General features: G+C 55.8%; 2 protein-coding genes across 3 annotated transcripts; both read right to left on the bottom strand.

Annotated features, from left to right (window-relative positions):
• Positions 1-8066: 8066 nt before the first annotated feature.
• LOC118832772 (protein FAM71A-like) lies at positions 8067-12574 on the bottom strand. 2 transcript variants are annotated; one of them, XM_036740116.1, is made up of 7 exons: positions 12208-12574; positions 11734-11964; positions 11077-11285; positions 10458-10713; positions 9115-9959; positions 8767-8813; positions 8067-8617 (listed from the first exon to the last, which is right to left on the bottom strand). In XM_036740116.1, the coding sequence occupies exons 1-7, from the start codon at positions 12256-12258 to the stop codon at positions 8271-8273; spliced, it is 1986 nt and encodes a 661-aa protein (XP_036596011.1). In that variant the 5' UTR covers positions 12259-12574; the 3' UTR covers positions 8067-8270. The 2 variants fall into 2 exon arrangements, with proteins under 2 accessions (XP_036596011.1, XP_036596012.1); XM_036740117.1 differs by lacking the exon at positions 11734-11964 and having other exon boundaries at positions 12208-12276.
• An 862-nt stretch (positions 12575-13436) lies between these two features.
• Positions 13437-17528, bottom strand: LOC118832948 (E3 ubiquitin-protein ligase HUWE1). Its single transcript, XM_036740343.1, has 6 exons — positions 17224-17528; positions 17009-17114; positions 16355-16472; positions 15898-16079; positions 14094-14284; positions 13437-13996 (listed from the first exon to the last, which is right to left on the bottom strand). Exons 1-6 carry the CDS (start codon positions 17448-17450, stop codon positions 13894-13896), a joined length of 927 nt encoding a protein of 308 aa, XP_036596238.1. The 5' UTR covers positions 17451-17528; the 3' UTR covers positions 13437-13893.
• Positions 17529-17737: the final 209 nt, after the last annotated feature.

Genomic DNA, 17737 nt, shown 5'->3' with positions numbered 1-17737 from the left:
TGCACCTGGAAAGCTTGTGGGTACCGGTCTGTCTCACCTGCAAACAGCAGGGGAAATCAATCTCCCTGGCCCTGTGGCTTGGGGGCCAGTGGTAGGAGGGAGAATGAGAGCAGGAGGGGTGGGGCCTTATTGGTCTCCATCTTCCTAGGGCCATATTGTCCATTATCCCTTTGGACAAAGAGGGGAGCTGACCAGAATGTGGGATGGATGGGCCCTAGGCTCTTGTGGTTCCCCCTCGTTCAGGGCTTTTGTAGAGAGCCCCTCTCCTCACATCTCTCTGTCTGCCTCACCGCCCCCCCACGGGAGGGGACTGACTCCTTCAGTGTGTCAGGGCCTAACCCTCATTCCATGTCTAACTCTAGCCCTTTTCTCTCCGCTTCCATTGGAATGTGATGGAAAGCTCAGTCCAGGACCAGACAGGCGAGGTGTGCAAGTTCAGCTGGCCTGGTAGGGGCACCACAGTGCACAGAGCCCTGAATTCCAAGGTAGTGACCTGGAGCAGGTTGTTTCACCTTCATTGACCTCAGTGTCTTCATCTGTAAAATGGGCGTCATATTAGCCCCTCCCTCCCAGGGACCAATGAGATCCTATTTGTAAAGTGGGAGCTGTGGTTGTTATTAGCTTCAAGCCAACAGTGGAGGTGGGCAGGCAGGCTGGCTGCGGGGGGAGGGCTGATTACCAGAGATGGGCCCATTGACCAGAACAGGGACATTTCTTTAGCCGGACTCCCAAAAGGCAGACCCAAGAGCCAATGTTGTCAAGAGGGCTCCTAAAGAAAATTTCCTAACTGTTGGGCCTGGCCCAGTGTTCAGGAGGTGCCTGGAAAGGCAAGCTGGCTGCTGTCCTCCAGTGCTCTAGGGCTCCAGGCCATCACTAGCTCACCCTCTCGGAGTTCCCGGGCCCCCGTGAGCCAGCATTCAGCTTTGTGCATGTCCTCCACAAGGCCCACAGGGGCCAAGGGCTGGGTAGGCCCTAGGGGCTTCTGCAGGAGGATGAGAGCCAGATCATTCCAGGGGACCCCATTCACCGCCTGGTACTGCTCATGCAGGACAACACTGGAGACCCGTGCAGTTGTCATGTTGCCCCCAGGCTGTGGCAGCCCCAGGAATACTGCCATGTTCTCTGATCTCCTGTGATGGGACAAGAAGCAGTCCCAGTGTGCCCACTTGGGAGTTCCTTCTACCTCATCCCACCCCGCCCAGCTTTGCCCAACCATGGAATCTCTAAGAGATTTGGAGGGAACAGCTGGTACCTCCACCTCCCCTTCTCCAACAACATCTGGTTGGCTTCCCAGATTCTCCACCACATCTGATCCCTGATTCGCTATGGAAGCCTCTTCTCTAAGGAGCCCCCCATCAGCTAAGCGCTTACATGTCCCGGATGCAGTGGGCTGAGGTAAGGATCCAGGAAGGGCTGAGGATGGACCCACTGCAAACAGTGCTGTCACAGGTCACAATCAGAGCTTGCCAGGGCATTGCAAAGCGCAGCGAAATCCGATTCACCAGGGCTAGAAGTGGGCACGGTTGCACTTTGGCCAAGCTGATGGCTCAGCCTCTTCCAAACCCTGTCTTTGGCTTTCTGTGCCCAGCTCTCCCAGGAAGCCCTCCTCCACCTGCTTCAGTTTCCCCCAGGTCCAGGGCCAGGGCCAGGGCCAGGGCCCCTAGTAGGAGGAAGGAGGAAGTCACTCACCTTCAGGCTTGGGTAGGGAAGAGAGGGCAGGCCTGGGGGCAGGCCTGGCCCAAGGGGAGTGCTGGGGCTTTGTGGAGGCCCTGAGCCAAAAGCTGAAGGGATGAATTCGACTGAAGACATAGGGCCGAGTGCAGGCCTCATCAAAAGCAGTGAGGACACCCATCTGTACCCAGGGGGTCTCCTCCGGGTGCAGCTTTGGGCGGCACATCAGTGGGGCTCCCAGGTCTCCCTGCCAGGGGGGAGGTAGGAGGAGGTGAGGGAGAGTGCCTGGGAGGGCTAGACAGATCTATGGGAAGGTGGCCTGGGCCAGCAGGGGACACTTATCACCTTGCAGCTGCTCTGGCCCATCACCTTCTTGGCCTCCACACAGAAGGCCTTGGCGTTCTTCATGGGCCAATAGTGGGCACAGTTGCTGACCTCAACCACGTTGAGTCGCCTCTTCTGCATGGTGACCAGGTTCCCTGGATGGGATGGAGCAGAAGACACCCTCATCCTCACTGAGCCTGGAGTTTCTGAAAGGTACCCTCCTCAGGGTAGCATGAGACCATGACCAAAGGGCAGAGAACCTGCTTTCAAACCCTGACTCCACCATTTCCACCTGAGTGACTTGGAGCAAGTCCTTTGGGGCCTCAGGGTTGGTCTGCATGGTCTGAGGCCCAAAATCTTGAGACTCAAATGCTCACAGAACTCTTTGTATTGTAGCCCTATATGTCACTGTCTCATTGACCTCACCTACTAGTAGTGCCCATGCTCACCCTTGATCAGGGTCCAGCCAGGGACCCAGCAGTCATAGAGATGTAGCTGAGGCTCTGCTAACGGCTTCTCTGGGGACTCCTCGAGGCACACAGCCAAGGCTCTGGGCTGAAAACGCAAGGGCTCCCGGAGGAGGATCAGGCCCAGGCCCATGGGTCCTTGTATCCCAAAGTGTGGCAGGGCCCGGTGGATGCCCACAAGCTGGGCCCGAACCTGGTCTTCTAGGTTGATGACTCCTGCCTGGACCCGGGCCAGGCTTTCTGAATTGCGTCTACAGGCAGATACAAAATCCATCTGTGTGTGTGTGGGGGTATGTGCAATGTGCATGTGCTGGTGGTGGTGGGGCCCACAAATAGGGGAGAGTGTCCATCTTGGGTTCCATGAATGGGAAGGAAATGGCAGGGCAGAGAAGGGCAGGAATGAGGAGCCTTCTCTATGCCAATGATGAGACCCTCTGGGGCCCTCCCCTCACCTCACCCTGGATGTTCAGCTTTGGGGCACTCACATGATGTTGGCACAGCTGGCGGTGGTCAGGACCCACCACTCATTCAGGATGGAGCCCGAACAGAAGTGGGACAGAGAGAACTGTAGTGACACCACCCAGGGGAACTCACCTTCCTCTGCCTCCCAGCAGTTGGGGCACCGAGCTGCAAAGCCCGGCCGCATCCCACACTCGGCTGTTCAGAAAGAACGCCAGCCAGACTGAGCCCGGGGGTCTAGCTCTCCCACCCCTGCCCCACCATGACACACTGCAGGGCAGGGGTTGCCCCAGAGGGCTGCCCCCCCCCCCCAGCTCAGGGCACAGGCCTCCCAGAGGGCACACACAGGGCAGCCCTCCCCGCTTCCCCCCCGCCTCAGGCAAGACAGGTTGGGCTTCCCTCAGAGCTCTGGGCCCTGTCCCTCTGGAGCTCCTGCCAAAGGATGACCCAACTCACCTATCCCTTGCTGGGAGGGCAAGGCTGTCTGGAAGAGCCAATAGGCTTGAAAGTTGCTCTTCCAACCCAGGCCCAAGCGACACTGGGCCAAGGTCACCCTAAGGGGGGTGTCAGGCACAAGGTCACTGAACTGACGGAGGAGGGGGGAGGGGGAGGCAGAGGAAGATGAGAAGGAAGGCCCTGAGAAGGAGCTGCTTTGCTGTGATTCTGGCATTGAAGGGCCTGAGGGGCCCCAGGCCAATGCCTGCATGGCTCCAGAGAAGAAAGGAGGCTGAGTCTGAGCAGGGTCTGGGGGAAGTGACTGGAATGAAGGGAAAAATCTGGGGGAGAGGAAGGGGCCTGGATAGGCAAGGGAGCCTGAGGAGAATGGAGCCAATGAAGGCAGGAGGTAGCCCCGACTAGGAGCTCCTGGCAGGAAGCTCAAATCTGGTCCTTGCACTATGGAGTGGGTCAGGGCTCTGGCTGGAGCTGGGCCAGCCCAAGGGATGATGGCTTCAGAGGCTCTCTCAGCCACAGGCCCAGCCCAGGGGATAATGGCATCCACAGCTGGGGTTGGCAGAGCCCATAACCCAGCTGCGTCAGCCACCGGCTGAGGCAGGGGTGCAGCAGCGTCAGCTGGCTCACTCTGCAGCTGAGTCTGGGGTTTGGCAGGCTCTGGTGTGCGCTGAGGCCAAAGGCCAGCTACTTGTGCCTTAGACAGAACCCAGGGCCCAGCTGTCTCTGCTGCCAGTTGAGCCAGAGGCCAGGCTGCTTCTGATTTAGGGACCATCCAGGGCCTGGCTCTATCAGCTGCATTTGTTTTGGGAAGAACCCAAGGTCCAATAATATCAGTCGCTGACTGGGTATGAGAGCCAGCAGTTGGCCGAGTTTGGGGTCTGGCTGCATCTGTCTTAGAAACACTGGGGAATCTGCCTGTTTCAGCTACCAGATGAGATTGTAATCTAGATGCCAGTGGAGTTTTAGAGAGAGCCCAGGAACCCATGGCGTCAGCTGCCAGATGAGGAGTCCGGGCTTGTCCGGCTGCCCGCTGAGGATGAACCCAGGGTCCAGCTGGCTTCTCAGCCTCTTGAGTCTGGGGTCGACCTTTATTGGTACTCAAGTGAATCTGGGGCCTAGCCACCTTAGTGGCTGACTGAGTCTTTGGTCCAGTTGTATGCTCACTGTTCTGAGGCTGGGATCTGGCTTTGTTGGGAGCTGAGTGGGCCTGATCTAGGGCCGGCTCATGGACAAGTTGAGGAGGCTTGGTTTGATCCCATGATGTCTGCACCTGGGGCTCTCCAATGGGAGGGAGTGCCAGGGGCTCAGCTAGGTCGTTGGGGAAAAGCCAAGTGGCAGCTCCAGGGAGCTTGGCATCCAAAGGCAGTTGTCCAGCCAGAGAAAGCTGCTCATCCTTCCGGCCGCCCCCAAGCCCAGGGGCCATGTCCAGGAGGACTGGCTGTGCGTGCACACTGCCGTGTGTGTGGCTGGTATCCTCCTGGGAAGAGGACAGCTGGGGTGTGGCCTCCAATCCCAAGCCAGAGATGGGCAAGGGTGCCCAGGGCCTGCTATCTGCACTGCTTGGTGGAGAGAGGCTGCAGGGTAAGCTCAGAGGTTGCTGCCGGATGGCCTGGACTACGGCATCCATCCAGCTGAGGTATGGTGCTGTGCGAATGGCGGGGATGGGGACATAGCAGACCTTCACGGGTGCGCTGACCAGCCCCACGAGCTCCCAGTGATCTCCAAAGCGGCAGAGGACTGGGCTGCCGGGTTGTACCTGCGTGGGGCAACGGGGAAGGTGAGGAGTGACCTGTCTCGTTATGGAGTGCTCATGTCTGCCCCTCCCTCTGCCCTCTTGGCCCCTGCACCCCGGGCCTAGCACATACCCGACAGTCTGAGCCTGGCCGGGGATCACTCCAAACACAAAGACGCTCAGTCTCAGTAGGATGAACTCCCAAGTGATGGCAAGCCCAGGATCCCAGGAGCTTCACCATCATCCTCTTGACTGGCATGAGTCTGGGCTCTTGGGGGTCTAGAGGAGACACAGGGACAAAGTGTGAGCTCAGTCTGTGCTTGCCTCCCTCAAGCCTATCTCCCAGACTCCTCCTCACCCAGAAATCTGAGTGAGGAGAGAATCCCCCTTTTTAAAGCTTCTGGGTAGACACTCCCAGTACCAGATGCTGAGGCCCTGGCCAAGTGATCTTTGAAGAATGAGGCTTCAAATGGGATTTGGGAGCCAGGCAAATGCTCCAATTGTCAGAGAAACCCTAGAGTGGAGGCCAGTGAACTGGCTTTGGCCTCCAGGCCCAACTCTGGGCAGGGTCAGCAAAGGGAGCGAGGGCCAGAAAGGGAAGGAATGAGCACCAAGAGCAGGCCAGGCCAGGCTCCCCTACCTCACTCACTTTTGCCACAGGGTTGTCTAATGGGAGAACAAAGGAATGCTATGGAATTGGCTAAAATAGTGACGAAATGCTTCTCATGCTGTTACTGTGGAATAGATGGTGAAATGTGGACCTGCCATTAATGGTTCAATGCCCACTTGGCAGATCTCATATGGAGAGCCTAGGTGTCTTGGGCTCTTAAATATGCTTTGTTTCTTATTTCTATCAATGATACAAAGGCAGGAATGCAAACAATGAGGGAGAAGTGGCTGCCGACACACTGGGGAGGGCAGGCCAGAATTCCAGGCTGAAATCTACTTGGGTCATTAGCGAAGAGCTGGGAGTTTGCTGAGTTGGGCTGTGTTATGAGAAGGGGTGAAGCTTGAGGAATAGGAAGGGCATCAGGACCACGTATGACAACCTAGGGAGTGCTTAGGAGGGTTGCCAGAGGGGAGAACGTTTAGCCTGGAGACTGGGGGTGGGGGTGGGGGTACAGAATACATGCGTTTTCTTCAGGTTTTCAAGATGCTGTTTCCTGACAATGTGCCTCTGGCCCTTCCCCTCCCCAAGGTGTTCTCTCTCCTGCCAAGCCTTGCAGGACCAGGGTTAGGGTTAGAAAGCGCCCTTGATTTGAAGCCAGAAGGACTTTCTGTTGGAATACCAGCTTTGCCCTTGGAGAGTATGAACAGCTGCCAGGTCCCTTCTTCCTCCTCAGCCATTTTCTGAACTGCCTGGAGGCCTAGTTCCGCTAGTTTAGGACTAAATCCTTTCTAGGTAGAGAATGCTTTCCCCTTTGGTCCTGAGATTTTGAGATTGGGGGCGGGGAGTAGCAGCAAGCTCCCTCTTCCTCAAGAGACTTACTCTGATGCTGATAGACCTGGCACGGCCGATGTCCACAGAATGGGCAGTTTTTTGGGGCCTTGCTAATGTCTTGGGCCAGCTGGACCTGACCCCCAGGCAGTCTGGCCGGCTGATGAAGGAGGACCATGCCCAGGTCAGCCTTGGCTGGGGGCACAAAGTTAGGGTGCAGGCAGATCCAGGAGCCATCGAGCCAGGTCCCTGAGCCCTTCATAGGCAGGAGGCCTGGATTTCTGAGGGGGATAATGAGAGGAATTCAGGTCCTCAGAGTGGGAAGAGGAAGCCTAGCACCTAGTACCTGTCTTAGACACACAGAACATCAATCGTAGTTATTAGCTAGGGCTCTGGGTGCACGTGCATGTGCGTGTGTGTGCGCGCGCGCACGGCATCCCAGGGACGGGAGACATGGGGTGCTGCATGTGGCTAGATTGGACAATGTGAGAATCAGCTACAGCTGGCAGGAAGGGGCCAGTGTGAACATCGTTTTAGTAAAGGTTTGTCAAATTGGACTGAAGCCTCATTCAACCAATACTACTTAGGAAATTGCATCCCCACCCACTCATAGTAGAGAGTCCCTATTAATCCCACTCATAATAGAGAGGGGTAGGGAGGCTCCCAAATCCCACTTATGCAGAAAATTGACACACTGTCCCCCTCAATCCAAAATATACTCTACAGACCTCATCCTTCCTTACATGGGACAGCTGGGCATGTCTCCCCTCCTCCTAAGGGCCCATCTCTTCTGAGTCCCATCCTCCCAAATCCCCTTGCCCTCTTCCTTGGGCACGTACACATTTTTCAGACAGCTGGCAGTGGAGAGGACCCACCAGCGGTTCAGGAGCACCCCCTGGCAGACCCCAGCCACAGACACCAGCCATGGCGCCTCCTTGTGGCTGCCCGCGACCTGATTGCTTCTTGGCCTTAAGGTTTCCCAGTCCTGCTTTGACTCCTGAGGGCTGGAGACTATAGTTGTGGGAAGGATGGAGAAGGTGGCATGGCAGGGCCCATGAAGTAGAGCCTGAGCTCTCCCCAAGACCAATAGCCTCCCTGCAATCCCCAGCCCATCATCTCCCTGGAATACATTTCTTGTTATGTTTTGTTTTAAGAGGACGGGAAGAGAGGGAGAGAGAGGGGAGGGGGTGGCCAGGCTTGGGAGGGAGAGAAGAAAGGAGACCTCATTTATGTCTCCTGTCTCACTGGTTTGTGCTGTGTTTCCTGGGACTTACAGCCAGCAGCACAGGAGAGAACCAGGCTTAGCCCACAGAAGCCCAGAAGAACCCTCATCGTCCTGTTCGTGTCCACAGGCTGGGATGGCGTCCTCAGTGCCGAGGATGCTCAAGCCCTACCCGCTGCGGAACCTTTGAGGTCACAGGGCCCCCCCACTGTGACGTCGTCGGCACCATCAGTCGCTGTCCTCGTGGCAGGGTGGCTCTTCCTGCTCCTGCTGCAGCCCAGCCCACACCCCCTTTTCAGCTACACTCAAGTGTCAGCTGATTCAGCCAGAGGTGAGGAGGAGGAGGAGGAGGAAGAAGAGGAGGAGGAGGAAGGCAAAGGAACAGATGAGGGAAGTCTGTCCACGCTTTAAAGGATGGAGAATTAGCCAGTCATGGGGCCAAACACGATTCTTTAATTCCCGAGCCTGCCGGCTTTTCTCTGTGGCCCTGGCTGGGAGGCTTGGCTAATGCTGGGACTCCGGGGAGGGAAGAAGGGTTGGTGCAGGCCCTTGAGAGTCTCCCACTGAGTCCATGAGCAGGCTGACCAGCTCCAGCTGCTGCTCCTCCTTGTCCTCCTCTGCCGCTGGCGGTAACAGCATCTGTGTGATGGTCTCCATCTCTATCTCTGTACTCTCCACATTCTCCAGGATGGTGCTCATGTCAATCTCAGTGACTGAGGCCTTGGAGGTCTCAGCTGTGTCCCCCACGTTGGTGAGGACTGAGGTGCTTTTGGTGCTCTGGCTAGAGCGGGAGAAGCTGCGCAGGAAGGAGGCAATACGGCTGGGTTTCTTAGTTGGGGCAGCGGCTGGAACTGGGACATTAAGAGAAGCAAGTGAGAGACCAAGGTGCTTTGGTTCTGGGGTCACACAGACCTGCCTTGGTGTCTTCCTTCTCCTCCCCACTCCTCCTCCCTTTTTCTGTCAGCTGGGAAGGACAGAGGATGAGCAGAAAGTGGCTTACGAGGGGCGCTGGCTGAACTCTTACTCTTCCCCGGTTTGTGAGAGGTCCTGGAAGCATAGGACAAGGCAGAGAAGACATCCAAAGTTAGACTGACGATGAAGGCTAACCAAACAGTTAATAAAATAATTAAGATCTTCTGAGTCTTAAAAAGAAAAAACCTTTCTACTCCTTCACATTTTGTTTACCAGATTCTCCCTGAAGAAAATGGTGGAATAACAGAGATAATTCAACTCTATTAAAAAAAAAGACCTTCTCTAGGAAATGTGAAATCCCCTGTTAGGATCCTTCTTTTTGAGGGGATGTGAAAGTGGGGGCATGCATAGCTAGCTGTCAAGCAACTCCTCTCACCTGGAATCCTTTACAGATGGGCTGGTGGCTTTGCGGGAAGGTGGGCTGTGGCGGCTTCCCCGGGGCCGGTGGCTGGATTTGGGAGTCTCCTTGGAAGTCACAGCCCTCCGGGATGACCTTCTGTGACCACTGCTGCCGTCCTTCTCAGCCCCTTTGCGGGCTCGGCCTTCTCTGTGCCGGGAGTGCCTCCGAGCTGACCTCCCTTCCTTGGATGCCTTGGGGTTGGCCATGGTCACCCTCTGACTTCCATCTCGCTCACTCATGTAGCCCTCACTCTGTAAGGTTGACACAAGGGGGGACTCGGGCCCAAGTGGCATGATGGTTCCTATGCCTGCTACAGCTATGCTCCCAGCTCCAGCAGAGGCCATGCTTACGTGGCCCGAGGGGGTCCGGCTGCCAGTGCCCGCCGAAGCCATGCTCACGGAGTCTGGTGACATGCTGGCAGCGCCAGCCAGCACTAGACTCACACTGCCAGCAGATATGGTCTCTGTTACCTGCCCAGTTGCAGTCCCAGCCAGGGCTACACTTACACCAGGCCCCTGCCCGCCTGCTGTGGCTGCCCCCATGCCTGGGGAGCCCCCAGCCATGGCCTTGCTGGCAGGACCCCTGCTGGCAGCAGCTGCCACGGCAATGCTTGGGACAGATGGTGTACTGGGGGGGGACATGCTGGGCACCCCTTGGATGGTGTAGTGATGGGTCATCAGGTCCTTCTCAGTGCCTCCTGGGCTAGGAAAGCCCTCCCCGGCTGCAGCTGCCGTCTCATCCTGGCCCGGGATGTCAGGCATCATGTGAAGACTCTTGATACTCACTTTGTCCTGCTCATCTTCACTGTGTAGAATTGGCTCCTGGGACCGAGGTCCATAGTGTGAGGGGCAGAAGAGGAAAGAAACAGGTGGGGGGTCAAGGGTCAGGAGTCATCCTCTCACGCCATTAGAATGGAGGAGGAATTCTAGGACTTGTAACATGTGTCTATTCTGGTGAATGTTGTGTGTATATGGGGTGGGGGCGCTGATTCCTAAAAGAAGACACATCTTTGCCAACTCTCCTCCCGCCCCCCCCCCCCCCCCGTTTTCCTGGCTGGGATTGGGGTTGGCAATCAAGGTCTTCCTTCTCCCCTACCCTAGGACAGAGGCCTAAGCAAAAGTTGGACATGTTAACTCTGGAAGGCTTAGCTAGAAGGCATGTTAGCTGAAAGGCTTGGCCAAGAACACTTACCAAATTGGTCATTACTCCCCCCTCCCCACCCATTCTCCAGCATGGGTGATCTAGGTGAGTGATCTAGGGAGGCCCTCAGAGACAGGCCAGGCAAGGCCCAATTTGGGTCCTTCTACAGCTTGACTCACAGGCGATTTCTCTTTGGACATGAAAACAGGCACTTCAACCCCATCCCCCGCTGGAATGGCGTGGGTACTGCTGTAGCCCTCGACAGGTGGCCGCAGGAGGTAGATGAGCTTCTCCCAGTAGGAGAAGAGGTCCTCCCGGGCATCGGAAGGTGGGCAGAGCTGCAGGTAGAATGATCGTCCGCTGGCCAGCTTCAGCCGAAGCTGCTGCTTCTCACGGTCGTGGACAGAAATCTTCACAAACTTCAGGGGGAGTAGCCTATAGCCCCCCACCCCAGAAACGAAGTATGTTCCACAGTCCTCCTCCCTCCTCCTCCTCCTCCTCCTCCAACCCCCACCCTGCCCATTGCTGGCTGCCTGAGACCTTGAGTGGCCTGGTCATCCGTTTGTCACACTGGGGGTGCAGGCTCTGCTTGGAGCCGACACCTCATTTGCCAGGTGAGAGAGAGAGATGGAAATGGGGCATCTCATCATTCAGAAGTCCATGGGTTTTGAACCCTCGTTCCTTGACCTAAATCTGGTTACTCTCTAAATGGCTTGGTTAAGGCCATGTTGGCTGGCATGTTTGGCAGGAGGTTATCTGAGCTCATCAATGCTGTTCTGGTAAGGGTGGCTGGCTCACCTGGTCAACTCCAGGGTCTTGGAAGGGTGAGGGTTGCGCATCTTGCTCTTGGAGCTGGCCTGTGGAGGGGGCTGGGCCTCAATGTATGCAGCAGGCCGGGCTAGTAGCATGACATTGGGCAAAGGCAATATTGGGCTGGTGGATGCAATGCCCACGGTCACCATGCGGACTCGGTTGTGCACATCAATCAGCTCCCCTCTCTTGCTGATCTGCAGGGGGAAGGGACCAGAGGCTCGGTTCTAAAGAGCTCCTCTTCCTCCACCTCTGGATGGACATAATCTAAGGCTGATGGGTGATTCAAACCTCCTGGCTGCTTGGTATCTGAGGCCTTCCCTTCCCTCCCCACCCCATTCTTAAGTGGAATCCTCCCAGACCCCAACATGTCCTGCTCAGCCAAGTCTTGTCCTTGTGCCTCCATTCGACCCATGGGCAGATTTGGGATTCACGGATCTGCCTCACTTAGACACCGAATGCTGCCACCACCACCACCAGCAGCACAAGGCTGGGACAGCCAGTGGGGTGAGGGGGGGGTGGGAACAGCAGGGCATGAGGAGCCTGGGCCCAGAGGTAGTGCGGGTGGGTGGGCAAGGTTGAGGACTTCGGGGTGGGAGGGGCCTGGCTTCGAGCTCCAACCCCACTGCTTTCCACGGGAGGCACCTGGATGAAGTCGCTCTCAAACATGGGGGCATACTTGAAGGCATCGTACTCCCCCTTGTACAGCTGCTTCTGCAGCTCCCCCATGGACGTGTTGAACATGCCCACAGTGCGCCCACTGGCTGCTGTATAATAAGGGAGCATGGAGTCGCTGCTCATGGTCCACCCTCCCTTTCTTCTCTTCCGAATGGACAGCTGTGAGTGGGCGGCAGCGGGCAGAAGGCTGTAGGTAGCCTAGCAGGCAGCATCGGGCAGAGGGCGAGTGGGTAGAGGATGAGCAGCATAGGCGAAGGCAGAGCAAAGAAAGGTTAAGGCTTAAATGAGTTTCCTGACACCCACCCCCCTCCCCAGACCTTTGGAGAAAGGGAAGGGGCCCCTGGCCCGTGGAGGAGAGGGGAGTGGAGGCAGGGCTCCCCTGTGGTCACCTGAGGGGCTGCCTCACCAGGGGCTCTGCCACCCCATGGGGGGAGGGCTCACCTCTGCTAGATCAAGGTCGCCACTGTAAGACAGGGCTCGAGGAGTATCCATGGCCACTGTCCCCGGGTGTTTCTTCCCTCCCTCCCTCCCTCCCTCCTTCCCTCCCTCCTTCCCTCTTCGTCCACGCCTTTGACAGTTCGGGGGGACGGGTAGACTGGCGGCTAGGAGGAATGCAATGGTTCCCCTGCCGTCCTCCGTGCTTGCTCGCTGTTCGGTAGCTCAGCGCCTCGCGCCGGTGCCGAGGGAGGGGAAGCGCCCGAATTAGGCGTGGCGGGGTCGGGATGCCGTCTCTCCTCCCTCCCTCCAACCGTCCTGCGGCCAGACTCTGGCGGTGGGCAGCCTCGAAGGCTGGTTTCATAGCAGCGGCGGGAGGGGGCCCTCTGTGACCCCGCGGGCCCCGCCCCCAACCCGGCCCCGCCCCTGATCACGCGGCAGCGCGCGCCCCCTCGTCACTCCCTGGATTGTACACACACTGGCAGACGCGGACACACGGTGGCACACACACACAGGCGCGCAGACACACAAGAACAACCCACCGCCCGGGTCTCTTTCAAACTAAAGCTTTATTGAGGTGTTTGGGTCCTTTCTCCTCCTTTTCCTCCTCCGGAGCCTGGGGGTGGGGCAAAGCCAATTCCATCAATACTGCTTAGTCGGGCTCGGCTGGTCAGGGACCCAGGCCTTGGGGGAGGCGAGCCCTGGCCTCCGCTCCCGGCGCCGAATTCCGTTCCTTTCACAAAGCAGCTGGCTAGATCCTCGTGCAGCCCCTCCCCCTGCCTCCCTTAAACTCTACAGCTTTAGATGAATTCCAGAATTGGAAAGTTCATCTTTTTTAAGAGTTCACTGAATAAATAAAGAAAAAGCTGGAAAGGCAGGCCCAACCCTCCCCAAGAGCCGGAGGTATCTCAAGCTATCCCCAGCACCCTCCTCCTCCCATCTGCAAGGATGGTGGCAGGCCCAGGCCCAGGCCCAGGGTGGGTGGGGCCACCCGTCAGACCAAAAAGGGGCTGGCCTCATCACTTTGGGATCCGAGCACTTCCTTATTTCTAGGAGGAGGCCATGATCACATGATCAATGAAGGCTCCACCTGGGGCATCCTTGGCAGATGAAAGTTGAGCCCTCTTCTCTTGAGGAAAGCCAGGATCGATCAATGAGAAACCTTTAAGAAAAACCCCTTTTCCGAAGGCTGGTGGCAGAGAAGCAGAAGAAACATAGGCTTGGGAAGAGGGAGGTCTTGCCAAGAACGCTTTATTGTAACCCTCACCTGGAGCCGGGGAGGCCGATGCTGATCCCCTCCCACTGACTCATAAATGTGCGCACCAACACATTCCAAGCACGAATTAAGAAATGCAAACAGAACCAAAAATATATATATATATATATGTATATATATATAATTTTTCCGCTTCTTCCCCCATCCAAATGCTTCAAGTTTCAACACAGCTAATTTTCCAAGGGAGTTGCAGGGCCCGGGGGGCAGCCGCTGCCAGCTTGGGGTGAGCGCACTGGGGAAGGGGCAGGACAAGGGCTGGGCGGTTGGTTGATTACTGCTTAAGTTTCCTTCTGAGGTTTGTAAAACGTTTTTTGTGGGGTCTTGTGTGTAAGGGTTTCCCCGCTTTTTTTCCACTCCCTATCCCCAAGTCTGACAGTAGATAAAAGTAACAGGGTGGCAGCGGCAGACCCTTGGGTCTAAGCCAGCCCGAAGCCTTCCGAGCACTCCTGGATGGCCAACAGCAGCATATGGCGCAGCTTCTCGTAGCTCTCATAGGCCGGCAGGTCCAGCTGATTGAAACTACAAGAATGGGACCACAGGGAGTCAGTCAGTGATTGCTAACCCTTGAATTCTGTACATACTCCTCCCCCTCTTGCCATCATGCCACCATTCTCACCATGTGTGGGCTGAAGGCAACCGGTCTGTGGATCTGTCATCTCGGTGGATCTGGAACTTCTGAATGCCGTTCATGCCCTCAAGTGCTGCAAAACCCTGGAGAGGCACCTTGGAGGTGCCGGTCACAAACTGGAGGAACTTGGCACGGTCAGCCTGGTCAAAAGAACGCAGGGCTCTCCAGAACCACTGAATCTAAAGAGAGAAGACACCTGGACTGAGCACCAAAGGGTGGGCTGCTGATCAAGAGGCTCAAATTCTAGGCCTGCCTTTGGGGCCTGGTGCAGCCTGAAGCCAATCTTTTCTCCCCACTTCCCCATCTAACAAGTGAGAGACAGCCTCCAAGTCTCCATTCAAATTCTACCGTAGTTCTACCCCCTCTCTGTGGAATGATCCCTCTCCTCTTATCTACCTTCCGGCTGTCAAGTCAAAGTCAGCTCAGTGAATAAGCAAGTGTCAAGTGCCTGCTATGTGCTAGGGTTACACAAAGAGGCAAAAGACAGCCCCTGCCCTGGAGGAGCTCCCAATCTAACAGGGAGACAAGCAAACAGATACAAACCAGCTAAACACAGGCTAAATGGCAAATAATGAAGAGAGGGAAGACACTAGAATTAAGAGAGGCTGGGAAAGACCTTCTGGAGGAGATGCTGGGAAGCAGAGATGAGGCAGGAGAGCATTCCAGGCATGAGAAACAGCCAGAACAAATGGCCAGAGGCCCGAGATGGAGGGTCTTGGTGGTGGAGCAGCCAAGAATACAAGGTGTAAGAAGACTGGAAAGGGGGGAGGAGCATTCTGTATTTGAACCTGGAAGCCAGAGGAAGCCCCAGGAGTTTACTGAGTAGGACAGTGGCACGGTCCGTCCTGTGCTTTGGGAGGATCACTTTGGCGACTGAATGATGGATGGACTGGAGTGGGGAGACAATGAGGCAGGCAGATTCCCCGCCCCAGCAGCTACAGCAATACTCCAGGAGTGAGGGGCCATGTCAGAGAAGATGCTGCAGAGGTGAAATGGACAGGCCTTGGCTGTCAGACTGATGTGAAGGCTGAGACCTAGGGAGGAGGCCAGCATGACTCCTAGGTTAGGAGCCTGAGGCATGGGGAGATGGGGTCAGTTTCTAGAGTAAAACGGAAGGCAGGCAGGCAAGATGGCAACTTTGGTTCTGGGATGGCTACCAGATATGCAGCTATAGATGGGAGGTTGGAGGTCAGCAGTAATGATGGAACACAGTTAAGTCCCAGTTAGATAAACTCCTATCTTTTAGAGGGCCCCTGTCCCAATCCCAGTGTTTTTCTTTCGGAATCATCTCCAATTTCTCACATGAGCTCCTCAGAACCAGGATGGTTTTTGCTTTTGACTCTTCACAGGACTTAGCCTAGTGCCTGGCACGTAGCAGGCACTTCCTGGCCCCTTTCTCCCTCTAGTTCACTCTAAGCCCAAGTGATTAACTGCTCACATTTTGGCTCCGTTTCCTTCTCTCATTGACATGAGGGTCTTCAGGCTAAGGGGTGTTTAATGTCCTTGCCAGAACAGCAAGTCTCTGCTTTCTGCTTATTCAGCAAAAGAAAATGAGGGAGGACAAGGAAGCGATGCTCATTCCCAAGATTCTCTGGCCATTAAAGGAAGCCCGTGACCATGTGAGAGAGGCTCAGTCTCTCAGCTCTGGAAGGTCGATCATTCCAACAGGGTCTCAGGGCCCTTCCTTCTCCTCCTCTTTGCTGTGCTCACTCATGATCATTGTCAACATTAATGGGCGACTTCAGAAGCTTCCCAAGGGATGAGCCCGAGAACCTGTTGAAGGCTCACTCACCTGGATGGAGTTGGACTGGTACTTGTGATACTCTGTGTTGGATTTCAGGTCATCGATGTCTATGGTGGGCAGGCCCGAGATGAGAAGTTCCAGCTCCTGCTCTGTGAAGATGGAGATGAGGCGCTTGGGGATGATCTCATAGAAACCCTCCAAGAAGGCTGCCAATTGTTTTCGGATAGCTCCTGTAGGTAAGAAAAGCCCCAACATCACCCTGGGAGCTACAACACCTCCCCATCCCCTTCCCAGTGAGGGAGCCTGCTGTTCTACTCCTCGGATTTCCACCTGTGCTGAGTTCAACTGGGAAGGGGCTGTTTTAGTTGGTCTAGTTCAAGCTTTTTATTTCTAAGGAGGAGATGGATTTTGAGAGGGTATGGCTCTTGCTCATGTGTGAATGCATGCGTGTGTGCCCCCCCCCACCCCGCGCACACAAAAAAGCTCCTCACCCCCCAAGGAGTACCTGTCATCCTCATCTGGCACACGAGGTGCACATATTCCTTCTTGTTCTCTTCAGTTACCAGGATGTTGGCTCCATTAGGTTTGAGGTCCCGAACCTCACAGACTCCAAACTCTTGAACCTTAAAATAAGAGCACCCACCTCAACCACGATTAGCAGACAAGTGACCCTCCCCCTGTAGATGGGATTTGTGCCTGGTCCCGATGGGCAGGGGCCTTCATGCCACCCTGCTCAAAGACCACTGGCTTTTTTTGGTTCTGATTTACTTAAAGTGAACAAGGTCTGGTGAACTGTTTCTCTTGAGGCATCAAGGTGGTGCCACAGTGTACAGAGGACTGGACCACCCAAGTGCATACCTGGTCTCAGACACTGACTGTGTTACTTAACCCCTATTTGCCTCAGTTTCCTCAGCTGCCAAATACAGATGAGAACAGCATCTCTCTCCCAGGGTGGTTGTGAGGATCCAAAGCTTAGCACAGGGCCTGGCACATAGTAGGTGGTCACTCCCTACCCACCCGAACTCTTTAAGGTCTCATAGGAAGCTCGGTTTACCAATGTCACAAGCATGGGCTGTGGGGGATGGAGGAGGGGAAATATCCCAGACATGGGACCTCATGGGCTCACAAACAATCCCAGGGCATCTTTCTGCCCAGTTACCTCAGTGCTGAAAGTGAGGTCATAGCCAAGAGTGGAAACATCATTTTCCAGCAAGTAAACCAGGCCCTGGTAAAAGTGGTAGTCCTCACTTTCCATATCTGTGTACCTAAAGACAAGCACAACCCACTATGAAAAGAGGGTGAGAGGAGCTGGGGGGCGGGGGAGCAACATTAATCTCAGCCAGGCCTGGCGTGGCAGCACGCCCATTTCCTCACCGGACTGACTTGCCCAAGATGTGCTTGTAGAAAGATCTGGTGAAGTAGCACTCCAGAAGCCGGTTGTCATAGACAGCCTTGGCCACAATGCGTCCAACAAATTTGAAGTAGCTGAGATGGTTGGGATTGCAGTGGGAAGAGGGATTGATGGTGTAGGTGACCCGGTCACCAGGTGAGGTCCGGAACAAGGCGTACATGGGGTTAAACATCTCTCGGGAGATGATCATGTACCACTCTCGGAGAAGGCCCCCAGCATCCTGGCCTTCTTCTCCTTCAAACACTATGTACCTGGTGTGGGGGAGACAGGATATGAATCCCATTAGAACCCCATACCAGCAGCAAGCCTGGAGGCTCCCTAGAGGAGGTACCCAATCCTGGCCTTGCCTCCATGCCCATGCAGGCCATGCTGTGCCTCCCCAGGCCACCAACAAACAAGATCACAGGATTCTGGGTTGGAACTTTGAGAGGCCATCTTGACGAATCCTCATTTCGGAGGTGGGTAAACTGAGGGCCA

The sequence above is a fragment of the Trichosurus vulpecula genome, chromosome X (assembly GCF_011100635.1).
Source record: "Trichosurus vulpecula isolate mTriVul1 chromosome X, mTriVul1.pri, whole genome shotgun sequence".
NCBI classification, from domain to species: Eukaryota; Metazoa; Chordata; class Mammalia; order Diprotodontia; family Phalangeridae; genus Trichosurus; species Trichosurus vulpecula.
Note: the sequence above shows the minus strand (reverse complement) of the source record. Positions and strands in the feature narration are given on the sequence as shown.

What these genes read in the sequence shown, in the direction of transcription:
- LOC118832948 (XM_036740343.1), bottom strand. Translation starts at nt 17,450, where the DNA reads ATGATCATCTCCCGAGAGATGTTTAACCCCATGTACGCCTTGTTCCGG. An exon ending in ACCTCACTTTCAGCACTGAG is followed by an intron (nt 16,473 to 17,008) that starts GTAACTGGGCAG and finishes TCTTATTTTAAG; the next exon opens with GTTCAAGAGTTTGGAGTCTG. An exon ending in TTGCCTTCAGCCCACACATG is followed by an intron (nt 13,997 to 14,093) that starts GTGAGAATGGTG and finishes CCATTCTTGTAG; the next exon opens with TTTCAATCAGCTGGACCTGC.
- LOC118832772 (XM_036740116.1), bottom strand. Translation starts at nt 12,258, where the DNA reads ATGGATACTCCTCGAGCCCTGTCTTACAGTGGCGACCTTGATCTAGCA. An exon ending in TTGAGAGCGACTTCATCCAG is followed by an intron (nt 11,286 to 11,733) that starts GTGCCTCCCGTG and finishes TTCCCCCTGCAG; the next exon opens with ATCAGCAAGAGAGGGGAGCT. An exon ending in GAGTTCAGCCAGCGCCCCTC is followed by an intron (nt 8,618 to 8,766) that starts GTAAGCCACTTT and finishes TTAATGTCCCAG; the next exon opens with TTCCAGCCGCTGCCCCAACT.